This window comes from Oncorhynchus mykiss, chromosome 11 (genome assembly GCF_013265735.2).
Source record: "Oncorhynchus mykiss isolate Arlee chromosome 11, USDA_OmykA_1.1, whole genome shotgun sequence".
NCBI lineage: Eukaryota > Metazoa > Chordata > Actinopteri > Salmoniformes > Salmonidae > Oncorhynchus > Oncorhynchus mykiss.
The window spans coordinates 28,468,958-28,491,562 of record NC_048575.1 but is presented as its reverse complement, the minus strand read 5'-3'; the positions used below and the strand labels follow the sequence as shown (position 1 = coordinate 28,491,562).

The 22,605-nt window shown below is 41.5% G+C and overlaps 1 protein-coding gene across 2 annotated transcripts in view; it reads left to right on the top strand.

The window, feature by feature from the left end:
* Positions 1–3,166: 3,166 nt before the first annotated feature.
* LOC110535559 (enhancer of polycomb homolog 1-like) overlaps positions 3,167–22,605 on the top strand; it is a 61,193-nt gene continuing 41,754 nt past the window's right edge. Inside the window, exon 1 of one of the 2 annotated variants that reach the window (XM_036935294.1) lies at positions 3,167–3,486. Coding sequence is in view for 1 of the 2 variants with exons in the window: in XM_036935293.1 (XP_036791188.1) it covers positions 17,459–17,611 (153 nt within the window). In the remaining variant the exon portion in view is untranslated. Of the gene's footprint in view, positions 3,487–17,118; positions 17,612–22,605 lie in introns of those variants that run through there. The other variant, XM_036935293.1, reaches the window with a different exon arrangement.

Genomic DNA, 22,605 nt, shown 5'->3' with positions numbered 1-22,605 from the left:
TGGAATGTTCCAGTGGACAAAAATCCCAGGGTGGAGAGGACTTGGGTATGCACTGGGATGGTATTGGTGCGATTCGTCTCCCTTTCTAATACTGGAGAGCGTTGGTTGCAGAGATACAATAAAATATGCCTTGGAAAATGAAATCTACTAATAAAGCCAAGTGTCGCTCTCAGCAAAAAATCTGCAAGCTCATTGAAAACACGCTCCCTGCTTAATGCAGCTTGTGCCAGGTCCTCCAGCAATGCAAGATTTGCCATTTTTGACAAGTCACAATGCCCCAGTGTTGCCTTTTATATTATTTAACTGGTTTAACAAAATTGACTCCAACCGTACATTCCACTCTCTTTTTAATTTACTTTATTATTCAATTAGGCTTAAATGGCGTCATGCTTATGAATTCAATAGCACCCTGAGAAAACTATTTGTAGCTTAAGAGTCTATAAAAGAAATACATTAATAAACTATTAATGTATTATCTTTTATCGTCATAGTTTATGATTTGGTCCAGTATGTCAACCCTTTTTCCATTTGGTGGGTGGTATTTCATAAGCAGTTAGACCTTTCTACCACAAGGTGCTGTGCGTACTCATGGTCCGAGGTGTGCTTAAATTTACACACATTCTCAAGTATAAGTACAAATTGATAAATCCCACACTTTGCTTAGAAATGATTGCACGCATGGTTTACGTGTTCGTACGCAACATTGATAAATGAGGGCCCAGGACAATAAAAACTACCCCAGGGACCTCTGGAAGACTTTCAACGACCTAGGCAGTAGCAACAAGCCCAAAACAAAGTCAAACAACTTTGGACTGAACATCAATGGTACTGTAACCTTTGACAGAGCACAGGTGAGTGATCATTTAATGAGTTTTTCCCCACTATTGCCAGCAACCTTGTTGACAAACTCCCAGAATGCTCTGGCACCTTTGGAAACCATCATATAAAAACCTGTTATTCAGCTAAGGGCATCTCCGAAGGACAGTTTGCGTTTTCCCAGGTTTCAACTTCAGATGCTTAAAGATCTAGAAGGTACCACCAGAGTTGAAACATGCAAGAGTTGTTCCTTTATACAAGAAAGGAAGCAAAGTTGAACAAGGGAACTACAGACCAGTGTCAATCTTGAGTTTGTTGTTAAAGGTTTTAGAAAGCGCACTCCATGAACAGATCATAAAGTACATTGATGACCATAACATTTTATATGACCTTCAGTCCAGTTTTAGACAATCCTATTCTACTGATACTTGTTTAATATAAATGACAGATTTTATCAAGCAAGTCATTGACATGGGCAACTTCTGTTGTATTGTCATGCTTGACCTACAAAAAGCATTTGATACTGTGAACCATAATATTTTGTTGTACAAACTGAGAGCAATTGGTTTTGCACCGACTCCTTATTATGGGTGGTCATACTTAATTGATAGGGTCCAAAGGGTGGATGTGGGCTGGACACTGTCTGATGCTAAGGAGATAAATGATGGTATCGCCCAGGGGAGCATTTTGGAGCCTTTGCTTTCTTTGCTCTACATAAATTATATGGACTCTGCCTGTTCATGCCCTCTGTTCTGGGATGATTCTGCCCTCTTGATTTTACATAAGAAAAAGGATATTGTTGAAAAGACCCTAGGCATCAAACTGACTAAAGTCAGTAAGTGGTTATCCAACAGCAAACTGTCTCTGCATTTAGGAAAGACAGAATGTATCCCTTTTGGTTCTCAACACAAAGTGAGAAACTCTTCCAACTTCTTGGTCAAGTGTAATGGTGTAGAGCTGAAGGAAAAATGCTCTGCTACATACTTTGGATGTGAACTGGACCAACACATGACAGGTGAACTCATGGCTCTGAAGGTCATTGGGAAGGTTCACTCCAGGAAAATGTTTCTAGCAAGGGTAGCCAAGTTCCTTGATACAGAGACTATGAGGACCCTGGCAATATCTCTGATACAGGCCACTATGACTATGCTTGTATCGCATGTTTCAGAGGCATAACAAAAAATCTTAAGTACAAATTTAAATGGCCCTAATCAAACTAATGAGAATTATGCTCATGCTCAGCCCTAGGACGGACATTGGTCCTAATCATTTCAAGGAACTGAACTGGCTTCCAGTTGATCTCCGGGTGGTGCAAATCAAACTGTTGATGTTTTTTTAAGTTACACATGACCTTGCCCGCAGTTACCTGTCTGGTTATTTTAATTTCATTAGACTCTCATAGCCATCACACCAGAGCCAGTGTTGCTCATATCAGACTCCTGTGCTATAGGAGCATGGCTGGAAAAAGCTATTTACTTAACACTGGTGCAGAAGAATGGAATGGTGTACCAAACCATATAAAATCCATCCCTACAATAGGGAGTTTTAAGATAAAGCTTAAGAAATGGTTTATGGGCAAAATGCTTTAAAACTGCACAGGCTTAAATAAAGTATAATTGTTTCCAGAACGTTACTTGGTAATCTATTTTATTTGTTTTACGGTTTCCTCCCTATTGACGAGATGTATTTTGTTTTCATGTTATAATCTTCTGTATATTTTGTTTTCATGTATTTACATGAGGGCCACAATGAATTTAAGTATTTGTTTAATGTTTTATGTCATCCTCGATTATTTGAATGGCATAGTGCCATATCCACATGTGTAGTTGTATTGTTTTAAAATGGTCAAATAAATATAATCAAAACTCTCATCTGTGGCTGATGGGAATTAATTAGCCCATCCAAAGGGAGGCAGAAACAGATGAAAGCAGGACAGATCTCCTCCCCCTCCTTTCCCTTGCATCACACTGCAAAAAATCTATTTCAGAAGGAATGTTGTCACTGTGTATGTCTGGTATATGATCAATGTGTCTACACTACCTCTCCAATAATACTCTTCCACAATAAATCCATATTATCGGGTCAGATGACCCATGTACACAGTCTAGCCCCATTGAAGGAAATTTACATCAGATGTGCCATAAATGTTTAAAATATAAAAGTACAACAATTAATTTGGTCATTTCACAGTTTTACGATTGACTTTAATTTTAATATAAAATGATTCTGATATCTGACCCTTTCTACCAGTTTTTTGTTGGTTTTTACTCAGTCCTTCGAAGTAAACTAACCAGTGATCTCATTGTCCCCTAGCTCTCTACAGGTGATTGGTGCCACTCGCTGACCAATCACAAACAGTCTGTTTGCCATTGCAAAGTTATGGCTTGGTCAGCTGTAAGTAACCTTTTGGGTGAACTGATTTTTCGCTACAGCTAGCTAGTTATCCCTTTCGAGTAAGTTACCCGACGTTGACAGCAAACACCACACATAAAATGTTGCTTCATTCTAAATACCGCATAGTGTTTGTGGATTGCGTGCTAGCCAGCAAGATAGCAGTACCAACCCAGCAAGAACTATGTATGCGCGGTTTGCAATGGATAACGTTCGCTAGCTAAGTACGCTATTGCTAACTGGAATATTCGTCATGTCGACTAGTTATCATCCTCCCTGGTAAGTAAATGTTCTTGTTTTGTCTTTTAGACCCAGTAACTATTCTAGCTACGTTGAGTAACACATTTTAATCATTTACGTTTTTGAATGTAGTTAACCAATACAATTAGACGTCGCCGAGACAATCGACGCCCATGCCGTTTTAAATCACAACCCTCGTTTTAAATACAACTTGTTGGTGTAAAATAATCAAATGTCCTTCCCCATAATCTAGCCAGTTACGTACACTTTTCATTCTATATACGTTAATGTTGTAGCTATAACGTTACATAATTAACGTTAGCTACCTGCTAGCAACCGCTCCCGTTCTTGAGGAAAACTATTTGATAATTTCAGTAACTAACGTTAACGCTGTCCCAACATCTGCTTGACCATATTCGCTGAGGGCAAGCACTGAAAAATAATTCGTAAAAGCAGATTTTATAGTGGGTGGAACTATACAAGAAGTTGGCTGGCTACTGTGCTGTTTGCTAGTCAACAGCTATCTAACGTACTTTTTGATGACCGCTAATTTAGGCTAGTTACAAATTAGCCAACCATTTGTAACCAAGTCAAGCGACCAAAGCGCAAATCTCACTAGCTAACTTTAGCTAGTTAATGTTGTAACAACCATTTTTGTGTCCGTCTCTAACTAACTGAAACGTTTGGTACATTTGATTCCCACTTGTCTGGAATCTGGTTGCGGCCAGCTCATTTCCTCAAATGGTCTTCTCTCTTTCCGCAGTTTTATTATCGACAGCAAAGTAACCTTCGTTCAGTTTACATTTTCTTGGCCATCATTGAGGGCGGGTTGTCGTCGACTATTTGTGGAGGCGCTGTTGCCAAATATTTTTTTCAACTAACCTAAGGAAGACCACTGCTTGTCGTTACCAATTCAGGAAATTAATCATAGTGGGCAAACAAGGAAGGTGGGCAGAGCCAAGAGCGAGCTAGCAAAATCCTATTGGCGCATTCTAGCATGTATTTGCATATTTCCGTTCGAGAACGTCTACTCTGAAATACGCATTTGCAATAACTCAATTCGCCCTTGTGCTCTTAAACAACGCAATGTACTTAGGCAAAGGGTAAAGTCTACAAAACTTAGTCCATTCTGTTCGTAACAAAGCTGTATTGAGATCAAATGTTTCATGGATGAGAACATTTGCAGAATGTCGGCCAAAATCCATCTTGCCCAATCTTCTCCCACTGCTGCCCACTGGGCATCCTTTCATCACCATATTTGGTGTTGTGGAAACGCCAACGGGATGCGTCAGATTTCTACATAGTGAACTATCTGGGTCATTGTTCTATATGTGCTGTTGCTCTCTCATTGACTGGCTAGTGGCTACTCATGCACATGGCTTGGCTACATGAAATATAGCTAGTAACTGTAGGGTCAATAGCTATCTGGTATCCTTGGGATGTTCCTACACCATTGCCCATTCTAGTACAGTTAAATAGTTAACACACACACATGGACGCAGCGGTCTACGGCACTGCATCTCAGTGCAAGAGGCGTCACTACAGTCCCTGGTTCGAATCCAGACTGTGTCACATCCGGCCGTGATTGGGAGTCCCATAGGGCGGATTACAGTTGGCCCTGCGTCGTCCTGGCTGTCATTGTAAATAAGAATTTGTTCTTAATTGACTTGCCTAGTTAAATACAGGTTACACACACACACCACACTGACCAAAATGTTATTTTGTTGGAATTTACGTATGTCCCCATTACCAGTAAGACATAACCGAAACCTATTTATTTCGCTTAATTGCTGTGCTATTTCGTTGTTCATTTGTTAAGTTGTTTCATTCTCATCCAGGATTTCTATGGATGGCCCTATTTGATGTGTCAAATAACACTATGGCCAATCAGGACTTGAATATGGCTGCACATCACATAATTTAACGCGTTCATAAATTTGTACGTAATTATTACAGATTGATTACACTATCTTTCGTATTTCATGTCACAATGATTCATCGTATGCTATGATGCTGGTAAAGTTGTCTCGCGGACCTACAGTGCTGGTAAAAAATTGTTTTAAGGTAGCTAGCTCATGGATGCAAACAATGTTCTTCTCCAAAAACATTCCAAAACTGCATCTCTTTCAGTTGCTATAGTTGGCTAGCTAACTACACTGCTCAAAAAATAAAGGGAACACTAAAATAACACATCCTAGATCTGAATGAATGAAATATTCTTATTCAATACTTTTTTCTTTACAATTTACAATGTAACTCCAAGTCAATCACACTTCTGTGAAATCAAACTGTCCACTTAGGAAGCACCACTGATTGACAATACATTTCACATGCTGTTGTGCAAATGGAATAGACAACAGGTGGAAATTATAGGCAATTAGCAAGACACCCCCAATAAAGGAGTGGTTCTGCAGGTGATAACCACAGACCACTTCTCAGTTTCTATGCTTCCTGGCTGATGTTTTGGTCACTTTTGAATGCTGGCGGTGCTTTCACTCTAGTGGTAGCATGAGACGGAGTCTACAACCCACACAAGTGGCTCAGGTAGTGCAGCTCATCCAGGATGGAACATCAATGCGAGCTGTGGCAAGGAGGTTTGCTGTGTCTGTCAGCGTAGTGTCCAGAGCATGGAGGTGCTACCAGGCGACAGGCCAGTACATCAGGAGACATGGAGGAGGCCGTAGGAGGGCAACAACCCAGCAGCAGGACAGCTACCTCCGTCTTTGTGCAAGGAGGAGCAGGAGGAGCACTGCCAGAGCCCTGCAAAATGACCTCCAGCAGGCCACAAAAGTGCATGTGTCTGCTCAAACTGTCAGAAACAGACTCCATGAGGGTGGTATGAGGGCCCGACGTCCACAGGTGGGGGTTGTGCTTAAAGCCCAACACCGTGCAGGACGTTTGGCATTTGCCAGAGAACACCAAGATTGGCAAATTCGCCACTGGCGCCCTGTGCTCTTCACAGATGAAAGCAGGTTCACACTGAGCACATGTGACAGACATGACAGTCTGGAGACGCCGTGGAGAACGTTCTGATGCCTGCAACATCCTCCAGCATGACCGGTTTGGCGGTGGGTCAGTCATGGTGTGGGGTGGCATTTCTTTGGGGGGCCGCACAGCCCTCCATGTGCTCGCCAGAGGTAGCCTGACTGCCATTAGGTACCGAGATGAGATCCTCAGACCCCTTGTGAGACCATATGCTGGTGCGGTTGGCCCTGGGTTCCTCCTAATGCAAGACAATGCTAGACCTCATGTGGCTGGAGTGTGTCAGCAGTACCTGCAAGAGGAAAACATTGATGCTATGGACTGGCCCGCCCGTTCCCCAGACCTGAATCCAATTGAGCACATCTGGGACATCATGTCTCGCACCACAGACAGTTGGCGGATGCTTTAGTCCAGGTCTGGGAGGAGATCCCTCAGGAGACCATCCGCCACCTCATCAGGAGCATGCCCAGGCATTGTAGGGAGGTCATACATGCACGTGGAGGCCACACACACTACTGAGCCTCATTTTGACTTGTTTTAAGGACATTACATCAAAGTTGGATCAGCCTGTAGTGTGGTTTTCCTCTTTAATTTTGAGTGTGACTCCAAATCCAGACCTCCATGGGTTGATAAATTTGATTTCCATTGATAATTTGTGTGATTTTTGTTGTCAGCACATTCAACTATGTAAAGAAAGTATTGAGTAAGAATATTTCATTCATTCAGATCTAGGATGTGTTATTTTAGTGTTCCCTTGATTTTTTTGAGCAGTGTATATAGCTAGGTGTCATCTAAAATAATCCTAATTTATAAGACCGTTCTTATTTGATTAATGGTGGTCAGACCATCTATGTGAAGCTAGCCACAATGACGATTAGCTAATAGTCGACTTTGCAGTTAGAGTTGAAAATGATAGTATGGCATAATTCAACTATTTGTATTAATTTGCATCAGTGACATACTTTTCTTTTGAAGGCAAACCGCAAATTCCACTATTGTGCCTAATCCTTATTGTGGCTAGCTTCACAACACATAACCCAGTCTGGTCGAGCCTCACTAGCCAGGTGAAGCTAACTGCCTGCTTATAACGTTAGCTTTGGGCAACAGGGTTAATTAGCTGGCTAGCTATTTATTTTCATGAACTCAAGTTAAATTTCAGTAGGCAAACAACAAGTGGTCATCTAGCTAATACTTATCATTGCTAGATTCCTAAATCATTGCTAAGAATAATGAAAATGACTGCAGTTTCTACTGGTCATTGTTTTCAGGCTAGTTGTATTGGTGATATCTAGGTACCAAGCTAAAGCTAACTGTCCCAGAAGTTGTGGTCAAACAAATCATGCTTTATTACCAACATGGTATTGTAAACACATCGTTCGTGGCCGGTGTTTGCAGACTTTTTTTGTACAGCTTTGACAGTGCTACGGTGTCTGTTTTTGACATGCAAAGACCCAAACGGCGTTCTATAGTATGTATGCTGTATAGCTAATAGCAGTGACGCTATTACTGTGTAACTCCGGTAGGGCGACATCTGAAAAATAACGCACTTGGTAGTGTGTACCGGTGCTCAACGAGTCGACGAAAGCCAAAATCACCCACGACAGAGAACGGTTGATTGTCAAGGGCAATGAATGCCATTATCTTGGCGTTAATGGATTTCGCCTTTGTTGTCTCGCTGAAATGTTCTTCCTCTTTCAAATGACTGCTCGACTTGACTGCTCAATCCACAAAGCAGACATTGTGGGTGTCATTACGTCATGTACCTACGTTATCTAGGTATGCATGGTAGCTTTAACATCGGCGTTAAACTAGACATCGGGTGGATACCGTTGTTGGCCTTTTTAGCTAATATCGGCCGATACCGATATATCGTGCATCACTAAATAAGTTTTTAACATGCTTTTTGAATGACTGCCTCCTTTCGGCACCACACACACACAATTATCTGTAAGGTCCCTCAGTCGAGCAGTGAATTTCAAACAGATTCCACCACAAAGATCAGAGAGGTTTTCCAATGTCTCGCAAAGAAGGGCACCGATGGGTTAAAAAAAAGCAGACATCCCTTTGACCATTGAAGTTATTAATTACACTTTGGATTGTGTCAATACACTCAGTCACTACAGATACAGGCTTCCTTCCTAACTCAGTTGCCGGAGAGGAGGGATACCGCTCAGGGATTTCACCATGAGGCCAATGGTGATTTAAAAAAAAATATAAAATAAAAAAAATAAACATTTAGAGTTTAGTGGGGATAGAAAACTGAGGATGGATATTTTTTTAAAGAATAACTGCCAAATATTGTAAGATCCAGGTGTGCAAAGCTCTTGGACTTTCCCAGAGACTCACAGTTGTTCGCTGCCAAAGGTGAATCTAACATCAAACTTGTGTAAATTAATTATTTATTTCATTTTAAATATATTTTCATATTGTCATTATGGGGTATTGTGTGTCGCTGGGTGAGGGGGGAAGAAATATAATCCATTTTGAATTCGGGCAGTAACAAGTATTCAGACCCATTGACTTTTCCCATATTTTGTTAGGTTACATCCTTATTCTGTATTAGTTTCCCCCTCATCAATCTACATATAATGCCCCATTATGACAAAGCAAAAACACGTTTTTATAAATGTTAGCTAATTTATATATTTTATTCAATAGCACATTTACATAAGTATTCAGACCCTTTACTCAGTACTTTGTTGAAACACCTTTGGCAGCAATTACAGACTTGAGTCTTCTTGGGTATGACGCTACAAGGTTGTCACACCTGTATTTGGGGAGGTTCTCCCATTCTCTGCAGATCCTCTCAAGTGCGGTCAAGTTGGATGGGGAGCGTTGCTGCACAGCTATTTTCAGGTTTCTCCAGGGATGTTCAGTCGGGTTCAAATCTGGGCTCAGGCTGGCCCACTCAGACATTCAGAGACTTGTCCCGAAGCCACTCCTGCGTTGTCTTGGATGTGTGCTTAGGGTCGTTGTCCTGTTGGAAGGTGAAACTTCGCCCCGGTCTGAGGTCCTGATCGCTGTGGAGCAGGTTTTCATCAAGGATCTCTTTACTTTGCTCCGTTCATCTTTCCCGCGATCCTGACTAGTCTCGCAGTCCCTGCCACTGAAAAACATCCCCACAGCATGATGCTGCCACCACCATGCTTCACCGTAGTGATGGTGCCAGGTTTCCTCCAGATGTGAACCTTGGCATTCAGGCCAAAGAGTTCAATCTTGATTTCATCTCACCAGAGAAGGACCTCTCCACCATAAAATGACTGATTGGCGGAGGGCTGCAGAGATAGTTGTCTCCCATCTTCAAAGAGGAACTCTAGAGCTCTGTCAGAGTGACCATCGGTTCTTGGTCACCTCCCTGACCAAGGCCCTTCTCCCCCGATTGCTCAATTTTTGCCGTGCGGCCAGCTCTAGGAAGAGTCTTGGTGATTCCAAACTTTTTCCATTTTGAGAATGATGGAGGCCACTGTGTTCTTGGGGACCTTCAATGCTACATAAATTGTTTGGTACCCTTCCCCAGATCTGTGCCTCAACCGAATCCTGTCTCGGAGCTCTACGGACGATTCCTTCAACCTCATGGCTTGATTTTTGCTCTGATGTGCACTGTTAACTGTGGGACCTCATAGACACAGGTGCATGCCTTTACCACAGGTGGACTGCAACCAAGTTTAGAAACTAAAGGGTGCACCTGAGCTCAATTTCAAGTCTCATAGGGTCTGAATACTTATATAAATAGGGTATTTCTGTATTTTTATTTAATACATTTGCAACATTTTCTAAGCCTGTGGGGTATTGTGTTTAGATCGCTGGGGATTTTTATTTATTTAATACATTTTAGAATACGGCTGTAACGTAACAAAATGTGTAAAGTCAAGAGATCTGAATAATTTCCGAATGCACTTAAATGTCGTTATAGGCCTAATGAATACAGTTCGTTATATTGATGTTATTTTATTGGTCTTCATCATCATCCAACCTCAATACCACTGCCTTCAGAATACCCCAGGTTATAGATAGACTGCTGCGCCACTCGGGAGCCATAAACTAAGGCACTGCATCTCAGTGCTAGACTAGTCACTACAGACCCTGGTTCGATCCCGGGCTTTATCACAACTGGCCGTGATCGGAGTCCCATAGGGTGGCGCACAATTGGTCTAGCATCGTCCAGGTTAAGGGAGGGTTTGGCTGGGGTAGGCCGTCATTGTAAAATAATAATTTGTTCTTAACTGATTTGCGTAGTTAGATAAATGTTATTAAAAAAATAAAAATTTCCCTGTGTTTTTAAAGATCCTGAACACTGAAAATCATGTTTTTCATAAAATTGGATCATATTTTAATGAAACCAGTTAGTGGTACATTGATCAGGAGGGATCATAAAGTTACTGGTCCCCCGCCCCAAGTCAAACACTTAGATTCAGGAGGCAGGCATTACTATGGATTTACTTCCAGCTTATACAACGTCACATAAACTGGAAATGTAATACACCAATGCTAGCATCATATTATCTTACCTAAATTTAAATACAGTACCAGTCAGAAGTTTGGACACCTACTCAGTCAAGGGTTTTTCTTTCTTTGTACTATTTTCTACATTGTAGAGTAATAGTGAAGACATCAAAACTATGAAATAACACATGGAATCATGTAGTAACCAAAAAAAGTGTTAAACAAATCTAAATATATTTTAGATTCTTCAAAGTAGCCACCTTTTGTCTTGATAACAGCTATGCACACTCTTGGCATTCTCTCAACCAGCTTCACCTGGAATGCTTTTCCAACCATTTGAGTTCCCACATATGCTGAGCACTTGTTGGCTGCTTTTCCTTCACTCTGCGGTTCAACTCATCCCAAACCATCTCAATTGGGTTGAGGTTGGGTGATTGGAGGCCAAAAACAAATTATAGTTACACTACTTGCTAACCAGATGGGATGGCGTTTCACTGCAGAATGCTGTGGTAGCCATGCTGGTTAAGTGTGCCTTGAATTCTAAATAAATTACTGACAGTGTCACCAGCAAAGAACTTCTACACCATCAAATCTCCTCCATGCTTCACAGTGGGACCCACACATGCAGAGATCATTCGTTCACCTACTCTGCATCTCATAAAGACACTGTGGTTGGAACCAAAAATAACACATTTGGACTCAGACCAAAGAACAGATTTCCTCCAGCCTAAAGTCCGTTGCTCGTGTTTCTTGGCCCAAGCAAGTCTCTTATTATTGGTGTCCTTTAGTGATTTCTTTGCAGCAATTCGACCATGAAGGCCTGATTCACGCAGTCTCCTCTGAACAGTTGATGTCTGTTACTTGAACTCTGAAACATTTATTTGGTGCTGTAATCTGAGGTGCAGTTAACTTTAGTGAACTTGTCCTCTGCAGCAGACGTAACTCTGGGTCTTCCTTCCCTGTGGGGGTCCTTATGAGAGCCTGTTTCATCATAGCGCTTGATGGTTTTTGCACTTGAAGAAACTTTCAAAGTTCTTAATTTTCTGGATTGATTGACCTTCATGTCTTAAAGTAATGATGAACTGTCATTTCTCTTTGCTTATTTAAGCTGTTCTTGCCATAATATGGACTTTGTCCTTTTTGGTAAAATACCATCTTCTGTATACTATCTATCTTGCCACAACCCAACTGATTGGCTGAAACGCATTAAGAAGGAAATCAATTCCACAAATTAACTTTTAACAAGGCACACCTGTTAATTGAAATGCATTCCAGGGGACTACCTCATGAAGCTGGTTGAGAGAATGCCAAGAGTGCAAAACTGTCAAGGCAAAGGGTGGCTACTTTGAAGAATATAGTTTTGTTAAAATAAACCCTTGAATGAGTAGGTGTATCCAAACTGTTTTAACTGGTACTGTATGTATAGCCTTAACCATCATGTGCACCTACACCTTGCTTTGGCTTTATCTACTAGTAGCTAGCTGAAGCAGAGCGTACTGGTAACCTTTCGTCTGTGGTGTGATTGTTAGTTAACAAGCTGCTTACCAGCGTGCCGGTAAAAGCACGCCGACTGTATGCCGAAGTGTGAAATTAACCTTACACAATTTTTCGAAGCAGCAGTGGCTGCTTTTCATTTGGGGTGGACAGACTGCACTGAAAATTACGACCATATAATGTGTGTGCAGTGCACATTTTTGGTAAAGTTGATTTATTAATTGTGGAAAACATTCAATGGGTCTTGCCAGGAAGCTAATCCTGAAGATGGATGCTATACCATCATTCACAGAGGATCTTGCAAGCACTGACCATAATGTAAGTATCAGAGTTTGATGAGTCTGACACGGTAGCCAACATTTGGGAGATGTTAGATCCACGTGGAACCTGACATTATACAGAACATTAATAGACAAGAACAGCTCAAGGACAGAACTACATACAATTAAAATGTCACACAGCCTACGTATCAGTACTTACACACTAAATATGTAGGTCAAGTAGGGGAGAAGTGTTATGCCGGGAGGTGTTGCATTCAGGTTTTTTAAACCAGGGTTGCTGTTCACTTGAACAATCTGAGATGGGGAGTTCCATGCAATCATGGCAATATATAATACTGTATATTTTCTTGAATTTGTTCTGGATTTGTGAACTGGAAAAAGACCCCTGGTGGCATGTCTGGCGGGTTACGTGTGTGTCAGAGCTGTGTGTAAGTTGCCTATGTAAACAATTTGGAATTTAACACAATGTTTCTTATAAAAATAAGAAATGCAGTCACTCTCCTCTACTTTTAACAAAGTGAGACTGGCATGCATAGTATTGATATTAGCCCTCTGATTACGGTGACGAGCAAGATGTGCTACTCTGTTCTGGGCCAGCTGCAGTTTTTTGAGGTCCTTTGCAGCACCTGTCTATATGACTGGCCAATAATGAAGATAAGATAAAACTAGAGCCTGCAGGACTTGCATTGTGTGGTGTCAAAAAGCAGAGCATCTCTTTATCACAGACAGACCTCTCCACATCTGTGTAAAACTATTAAACCCTCATTAACCGGTCAATAAACGGTTACATTTTTTCCAAACAGTAAAATGGCGTGACCAACAGAAAACACTATCATAGATCTGTATGTAATGACAAGATGCTTATGTTTTCCCCCTAACAATAGGAGTAGTCCCAATGTGGGAAGGCAGGCGACAAGCTTATGCCCAAAATAAGCCCATAGAAAAACGTTCAGGTTTCAAACAATTATACTGCCTCAAGCTCACATTGCAAAATGGTGGGTGACGCGCTGATAGTCAACGGTTGACAGGCTATAGCCTATGCATCCGAATGGGAGGTGCGCTTTACAAGTTGAGATTGAGAAATAAAAATAGCTCCTCCATTCTAAAACTGATGCAACTCTGTTTAGGGTTGCAGTGATTTCACTAGCTGTGGTTGCTGACGCGTACATAGACACACAGGCTTTGTTTTAATGCCCGTGGTAGGTCATTAATAAAAATAGAAAAGAGTAGCGGGCCAAGAGAGCTGCCCTGCGGTACCACACTTTATATGTTGAACATTAGAGAAGCTTCCATTAAATAATGCCATATAGATTGAGCTGAGGTTGAATAGCCATAACAAGTTTTTTTTTTTTTTCAACAACTCGTTATGGTCAATAATATCAAGGGCTGCACTGAAATCTATCAGTACGGCTCCCACAATGTTTTTAACAATTTCTTTCAACCAATCAGTAATTTGTGTCAGTGCCGTTCTCTATAAGCATGTTGAAAGTCTATTGTTCATTTGTTTGGAGAAATAGCATTTTATCTGGTCAACCAACTTTTCCTAAAGTTTGCTAAGCCTCGGCAGCAAGCTGATTGGTCAGCTGTTAGAACCAGTAAAGGGTGCTTTACCATTTACCATTATTGTGTGGGTTGTCTTGCAGTTGATGTAGCTTGTGTCATTGGGTCTAATCATGATGATCGGGGGGGGGTTATTTCACTATATCTCCTTTTTGTCTTGCCACTGTCATCAAACTAATGAAATACATGTTTTTTTTTTATTCAAAATATACTGTCTGTCTGCACAGCTTCCCAGGCAACCATCACAGGAGGAATGCTGTAATACAAAAACAGCTTTCCCAAGGCAAAGAAGGATATTCTGTGAAGACAGACCCAACATTCTGTAAGTCATTTATTCATATCAAATCTGCATTAATTGTGCATTTCAGGCACACAGAAATTCCACATACAAACATTGAAAAGTTTTACAAAAGTGCCTGAACAAATATTGCATATTTCAATTTCAGCACTTGAAAACACATTGTAGAATGAGATTTCTACATTAACAAATTGATAGCATCATAAATCAGAACATTTAAATTCAGTACATATTTAACAAACATTTGCCTTTTCAAAAACATTACAGGCTACGCAGACAGGCTCCTGGATCTCATCTTGGATCAATGTCCCCCTTGATCCAGCGCCGTATGTGGGGAAGCTGTGCGAGCTATCTCCCCAGTGTAAGAGGCCTGACAAGGAGGCCATAGCTGGATTTGTCTCCCGCTTCAGTCTTGAGGGGGTGACTGAAGCCAAGTGGGTGACTGACGCCTGCTTGATTGAAGCGGGGTACATGGGTCCCCCTCCTGTCCCCATCAATCTTTGTAGTTGGTTGCATTTCCTAAAGCCTTAGTAGTTCACTTTACTTGACATCACATCATTTTGTTACTTTTTATATAATTTATCAAGCATTCGGACTGGAGATTTGAGTTACAAATTGAATAAATCAGTGGGTCCTGCGCACTGTAGGGACACAAGGGCGGCAGGGTGACTATACTAGGTTTATGGCTGTAATTATATTTTTATGTCAAATTTCTCACTTTTTTTCTCAAGTTTTCATGTTGATCAATATTTTGGATATGCTAGCCTATTGTAAATGATCAAATGTCTGATCAATTCATACAATTCTGAATATAGTCATTTATAATGCTAATGCAGAGGCACCAATAAATAGTCCAGTACACTTATTGTATGCTGTTTTTCATGTACATTCCCTTGCGTCTAAGCTTCTAAGGTGATTCAAGCTTTATAAATTGTTGTGAGGAAGTGTATCGGTGAACTATATTCTGTAATATAATTACAAAACAATAGAAATGCAATTGTGTATTGCTGCGGTTTGTCTGATATCCAACAGTCCATGATCAACTCAGAGCATTTTGCTGAGAAAATGGGTTGAGGAATACATACTATTTAGGCTCGGAATGACGTGGCCCATTGTTTACCTTGTTACCTGGTAATGACCACAAGGGAGTTTCAAACAGCTGTCAATCAAGGCGAGGTCATGAATATAAGCTCTACGCCCACTCAGCCTGTTCTTTCAGGCTTCCTGATAGTTAGAGATGAGAGAAAAAGTAATATTTCTTCAATTCTGAGCATTTTAATAGCGTAAAAATATTATGGGTTTTGGTCATAGGCTATTTTTACTTGGGAAATAGGATGACTGCAAGACCTTAAATGTTAAAACGGGGGGGGGTCGAAATTGTACTTCACACTGAGCCAGCTGTGTGCGAAGGTAACCACTGAAACCCTATGGAGAGAAGGGTTTGAGAGCTAGGTTGGAGCATGTGCTTTCAGGTCCAGTAGCACTCTAGGATGCAGGCCCAAACCTATCTTCTGATCATCAAATGAACTCTAACCTTAGCGGCAAAGCTTGTGTTTAAGGTTGAGCATAATATTGCTAGCAATAATCAGGATATTTTGGATTAACCTTTACTTGTCGATACTTTCTTTGTTCTCAATTCAGATGGCACCAGTGTCTTAAAAAAATGTGTGTCCAGTTGCAGGTGGAACTCTGATAACGAGGACTTGTGTGTGTAATTATTTGAGTCACACTGACGCAATGTCAATACCTCCTCTAAATGTGGCCGGCCGGGGGGGGGGGGCGGCGGCGTCATCGTTCAGGTGGGATGTTAAACGGGTGTCCTGACTCTCTGTAGTCACTAAAGATCTCATGGCACTTATTGTAAGAGTAGAGGTGTTAGCCAGGACACAAGAGGTTACATTTCCAATCTGGCCTTCATACCATCACGGTCACCTAATCATCCCTAGCTTACAGTTGGCTCATTCATTCTCCTTCCTCTCCCCTGTAACTGTCCCCCATGTCGTTGCTGTAAATGATAATGTGTTGTCAGTCAATTTACCTGGTAAAATTAGGGTTAAATAAAACGTTTTTGGGGAAGATCGGTTGAAGTAGGAAATAACCAACACTGCGCAGTACTCTTAGGTTATGCCACAAGAGGGCGACATTGACTAAGAAATGGGCCCCATAAAATTAGTTGGTACACTGATTCGTGATTTTCTTTTCATATTTAGTTTAGCAAATGATTTTCACAACAGTCTTCTGCGCTTGTATACAACTATCCAACATACTATTCAAGTAGCCCATCTAGAGTTCGTGCAGCGTATCATTCATTATACAAACTGTCAGTTGCTTTAGTTTATTTTACAGTTCAAATTAAGTTATTGTATTCCAGGTTGTTTTTTTTTGGGGGGGGGGGGGGGCTGCGTTTTGTGCAAATTTAATAATCGTGCCAGGCCAGTCTGTCGCCCTGTGCTGTAGAATTTAAAAAAAACACATTTACAGCAAGTGATTTCGTTCGCCAGTAGCGCGCACTGGTTTGCAGCTGCCTCTCCTAGTATGTGAATATTCATTCCAGGCAGTTTTTACGGTGGGAACGTGAGAGTACTCCCCTTCCCCCAGCACCCCCTCCCCTGGGCTCCGCGAGCGCGCACGCGTGCAAAACCGTGTGGGAATGGCTGTTGTGTGACCGGGGGTTGGGCCGCTAGGAGCTGCTAGAGTTTGTAATGTCCGCCATGTTGGCCATGGCGTATTGAACCAGGGAGAGCGGAGCCTCGGAAAAAAGAGACCGACAGAGAGCGATCAAAACCCGGGCCTTCCCGGCTCCGTTCGCATCTCCATATACCTACCCTACTACCAATCGAACGGTTGACTTCTGGCGAACATCGCAGATCCATCCATGAGAACTCAAAGCAGTACTGTTGTGAACCTTAGGTTATCGGTTAGATTAATGCTGAATCTTACATTATAAAAAAACATGAGTAAATTGTCGTTTCGGGCACGGGCGCTGGACGCTACCAAGCCTCTACCCGTCTTTCGCTGCGAGGACTTGCCAGACCTGCACGAATATGCCTCTATCAATCGGGCAGTACCGCAAATGCCAACTGGGATGGAGAAAGAGGAAGAATCGGTATGTTTTATCGCTGGCAGATTCATATTTGATATGTATTCCACATTTTCACAATATGGGGGGCGTCGCTACCTTGCCTGCGCAACTTTGCACAAAATGGCGGCCATATCGGTTTACCGTGAACACGGTAGATAGCGACGTAATTTGCGTGTTACACCTACATTTTTCCGTTAATCTAATCCTAACCGTGTATTGTTTCGAATTTGGGTTCGTTAGCCGTGTTGTGTCCACTTATTTCAAATGGAATTGTATTGGAAAGCACAAAGGGGTCACGTGATTCGTTTCGCATCCGCCATTTTGTTGACTTTCACTTTGCCAAAGACTGCTGGGGATGGGCTTTGAAGTGGTGCCCTTACCATGAACAAATACCAGGGGGAGACATTGAGTCGACATGTTTTGAATGTGCAACACATTTGGACAGATCGTTAAAACCGACCATGTTCGTGTCTGGAAGTGTCACTAGTAGCAGTGTTGTCACGATACTATACCAGGTTTGGTATCACGATACTCTATACCGAAACGATACCACGGCAACAAAAAAAGAGGGTATTAGCTGAAGTCAGAATAACCACCGATTAAAAACATTTTTTTTTACACATTGTTCAATCAAAAAAAACAACTTCATATATTACCTTTACAAAAATAGATTTCTGTTTTGAAACTGCAGTACGTGTAGTAACTGGTTTTGGACACAGTAATTACAGAATAACTACAGTGTAATGCAGATACACAGCAAAATTGCTGCAGTAAAAAAATGTATATATTGGAAGCAGTATTTGCTGCATTCTGCAGTGTTAATGCACTTCTCTTTTTTTGTAAGGGAATATCATCAGTTTCTTGTGCAAAACCATATCTGAGACTCGAAGCATACAATTGAAATCTAAACTGTTTTAAAATGTAATTTGATACATATTGGTTAATTTGCTCATCTATGACCTTATTGGGTCAACTGCTATACATTATACCTAGGATTCATTACAGCTAAATAATTGAATGTATTAAATGAATAGTTTAGTTCCAAAATGACAACACGTTGAAGCTAATTTCTGAAACTTCTATATTGCAGTAGTCTACACACCATATGATGGATTTTACACAGCATAATGATTCCCAGGGCTGCTGGCTGGCTAGTGGCTACTGCTAGCAAGACCAGACAAAAGCGAAGTAGTCTAAATATATTGCTGTCATAGCAACGTATGAGTGCATGTCACGTTAATTTTGGGTTGTAATCATATCAGGATCATGTGAATGTCAGGCTGAATATATGTTCATGTCATTGTCGCTCATGAGCACTTTACATTTAGTTGATAGTAGAATGTTACTATGCAAATTAGAGGTTGACATAGTAACAGGACTCTCTTTGACACGTAGGATTCCGGCATGATTGGTATAGATCTTTCATTCTCATTGAAAGCAAGTCTAAGAAGCAATAGCTCTGTTCTTTCCCGTTACTGGTTTTCTTTTGTAAACCAGCTTCAAACAGCTGAAAATAATGTTTTTGGTTATGGAAAAGGGTACAGTGATTCTCTACACTAAACTTTGTTTTGTCACACAAACTGACATTTAAGTGAACTATTTTAGCAACCAGGGAAAGGGCGATTTCTGCTTATTTATTTAAATTATAACATTTCCTTCAGTCAGCACACACGCTCACCTCGCACCATGTTGTAGTCATTTACTTCTTTACCTTTGATGCACACGGAGACGCACACAATTACACATGTCCAATATCCATGAGTTCATCCGACTCTTCAGTAAGTACAAGGGCTGCCGTCATTGCCAAAATCTCGTAATGTGGTTATCAGCTGTGTACAGGCAACTGTCTCCTGAGCGCTGAGCAGCAAAATGGAGCAGTTGCTATGACTACTCAGAGCAGCTGTATTGCATTAGTGGAAACCAAAACGCTTCTCAGGGCATTTCTGCCGCTTTTGACCAGCAGACATGACTTTTTCAGGTTAGGAGAATTAACGTGGCAGGATTTGGATGAGCTAAAATTGTCCCGTCGTGATTCTTAACGTCTAGCTGCAACGAGGCTTGCACAGTGAAACATTTTGGTTTCCACTTAATGCAATGCTGCAGAATTGGGATGGGACAGGAAAGTTCCAGGGTTATAGAACTATAGCAGTATGGGAATTTTGTTGACAGGAATACATTTTTACTCTTGTGTCAAACTAATGCAAATGTCACGTGTTAAAATAGTTTGTCGTTTGCAACTGAACCTTCCTTGCGCTGCAGTGCTTTGTAACACTTTTTACATAGTTGTTTCGGTGGACTGGTCCTCATCTGCTCTGTAAGCACAGTATTCCCATAGATCGCCTCTGGAGCCAGTTTTGTCAACAAGCTGCGGCCGTGGAGGTATATGATGTTTTCGTTAGAAGCCATGCTGTCAGCATTTTCTCTCTCTTGCTTCTCAAGTGGCTTGTGCTGTCAGCTGTATGCAGAAGCACAACTAGCGAGCTTACTACTTCCCCCTTGAGAAGATTCAGAATTATTACTAGCGACTCGATCCTCTCAATCTGTGTGACGTGAGACACATTTAACAGAAACAAGACAAATTCTAGTACCGAACTGTTTTTCATGTTATAGTCTCAAAGGTATCTAAGTTTCGGTATACCGTGCAACACTAACCACTAGTCAATCATTTTGATTATGAACAGAAAAATAAGCGTGTCTGTCTTTTCTAGTTCAGAAGCATGCGCATAAGCTTTTCTTAGCCATGTGACAGGAGTAAGGAGAGATATGGGGTCTGTTGTTGGAAGTTTGACCATAGTCTAATTCTTCATTCAAGCTGACTACAGCTGACAGAAAACAAGCATTTTAGAATCCAGTGCCAGTGTTCATAAAGCATCTCAGAGTAGGAGTGCTGCTAGATATTAGATAGGTAGCTATGGAATGAAGTAGCAATCTATGGGTATAGTGAAGCCCAGACTCCTGAATGTAATATAGCAAGATCTGAGTGTTCAGGCCAGGGGTTGGAACCAACATGATCTTCCAGCGCTTTGTTCTGAACAGGACCTTTGTTATTTTTAGCGCTTCGCGTTTCCGACCGGTAAAATACATTTCTAAACCCGTGCAAAACCCCACAAAGTACCGTTTTATCGTTCTTTTTTAAAACTTGTAATCAAGTTTTTTAAAAAACATTTAGCACATTAAATGACTTTACTGATCAGTGCTGCTCGAGCAGGTAAGCGAGTTCTTTACATGCGTGATGGACAGACAAGTGCCACCTATGGTGCAAGATGCAACTGAAATTTTGCGGGTGGATTGAGGAGGCTTGAAGCGCGGTGCATCTTATGACATGCATTATCTGACTTAGGTCAACAGAATAATACCTAGGGAGGAACTTTGAATATCCTTTGAGCTCGCTAGCTAACAAGCCTGTGTGCAGACCGGCACCAGAATTAAAAACACGTCTTACCTTTTTGTAGTTAATAAATCTAACGTGAAATGTGAACTATACCTATAGTATCCTTAACTAGCATTTGGAAATGTTAATCCATTCTTCACTCTAATTAAAAAATCTCCATCTTCTGAATCACGCTTGTAACGTAAGTACAGTAGTCTATGCTTCGGAGGGGGAGGCGCAAGTAGCCTGAACACACACCGGCAAAGATTTTCAGCTTGCAGGCAGACACTGGAATATATTTGATTGACAGTGAAGGCTTTGCATAGGTGCTTTGTTTAACAGTTTTTTTTTTTTGGGGGGGGGGGGGGCTTATTTTTTAAAAATGCCTGGAGCGTAAAATAACGTTATTAACCGGTTCCCATGCTTTTAAAATAACAGTTCTGTTCCAGGAACAGTGTGGATGACCTTTTGTTCCAGGTTACATTTCTTTCTGTACCTTCAAAAAAAAATGGTGGTTCTGTTCGGTTCCACCCCCTGGTTCAGGCTGATGCTGTGTGTGTGCACATTTTTACACTGTCAGGGGGTTTGATGCAAAACAACTTTGACCCAGTTTTGGGTTATAATCCAAAACAAACCCAGTGGCCAATTTTGAGCATTGTGTTATGGTCTGAGAGACAGTGGGTTATTGCCTCTTCATGACCTCACCAGGGCATCAGAGGGGGGGGGGGGGGGGGGGTGTCTTGTGCTGATATGCCTCAGTGAACGCAAACACAGGAAGGGACTGGGGGTGCAGTTAATTTTACTATCAGAAGAATCCCACCAGCCCCTCTGTCCTGTGCTTTCTCTGTTATGTAACTGCCTGGAGTGACAGAGACAGAGGGAAATAGAGGCTGTTTTACTTCAGGGCCCCAAGTGATATGCAGCGTGGCTGCTTTACTGTCTGACCCACATTTACACCAGTGGGAACTGGATGGGGAAACCCTGGATCTGTATCCTAAATGGCACCCTATTCCCTTTATGGTGGCACCCTATTCCCTTTATGGTGCACTACTTGTGAACAGGGCACACAGTGTTAGTGGTCAATTAGTTCATTATGTAAAGAATATGGTGCTATTTGGGACACACTCTGGGAGCTGATTGACTTAGGCAAACTGGATTGATTGGTAGCTATCTTCTCCTGACCAGGAACTGGTCTGGTGGTTTTAAATCTGGAACGCAAAGCTTTCTGGCTGGCAGGCTATTGTGAAACCATACCGGAATCAACAGGATGCATATTTTATACAGCTCAATGTTTTATGCAGTGTTTGTGGAATTTTGAAATGTAGGAAAGTTAGGGAAACAAAGAAATTGAAAATACTGTTTGGCTGCATCTATAATGTCCATAATAACTTTTCCCTTTACTGTCCTGTACCAAATTGATTGTCATTGTCTTGTGGTGGATTTGTCTTTGTACAGTTGGGCTACTTGGTTAGTGAATGGACTGGGTTAGTAACCAAGCGATTGCTGGTTCGAATCCCGAGCCGGCATGGTGGAAAAATCTGCTGTTCCGCCCTTGCGCAAATCAGTTAAGCCCCGCACTTCTCTGATTCAGATGGGCTGGGTTGAATGCAGAAGACACATTTCGTTGCGCAACTGACTAGGTATCCCC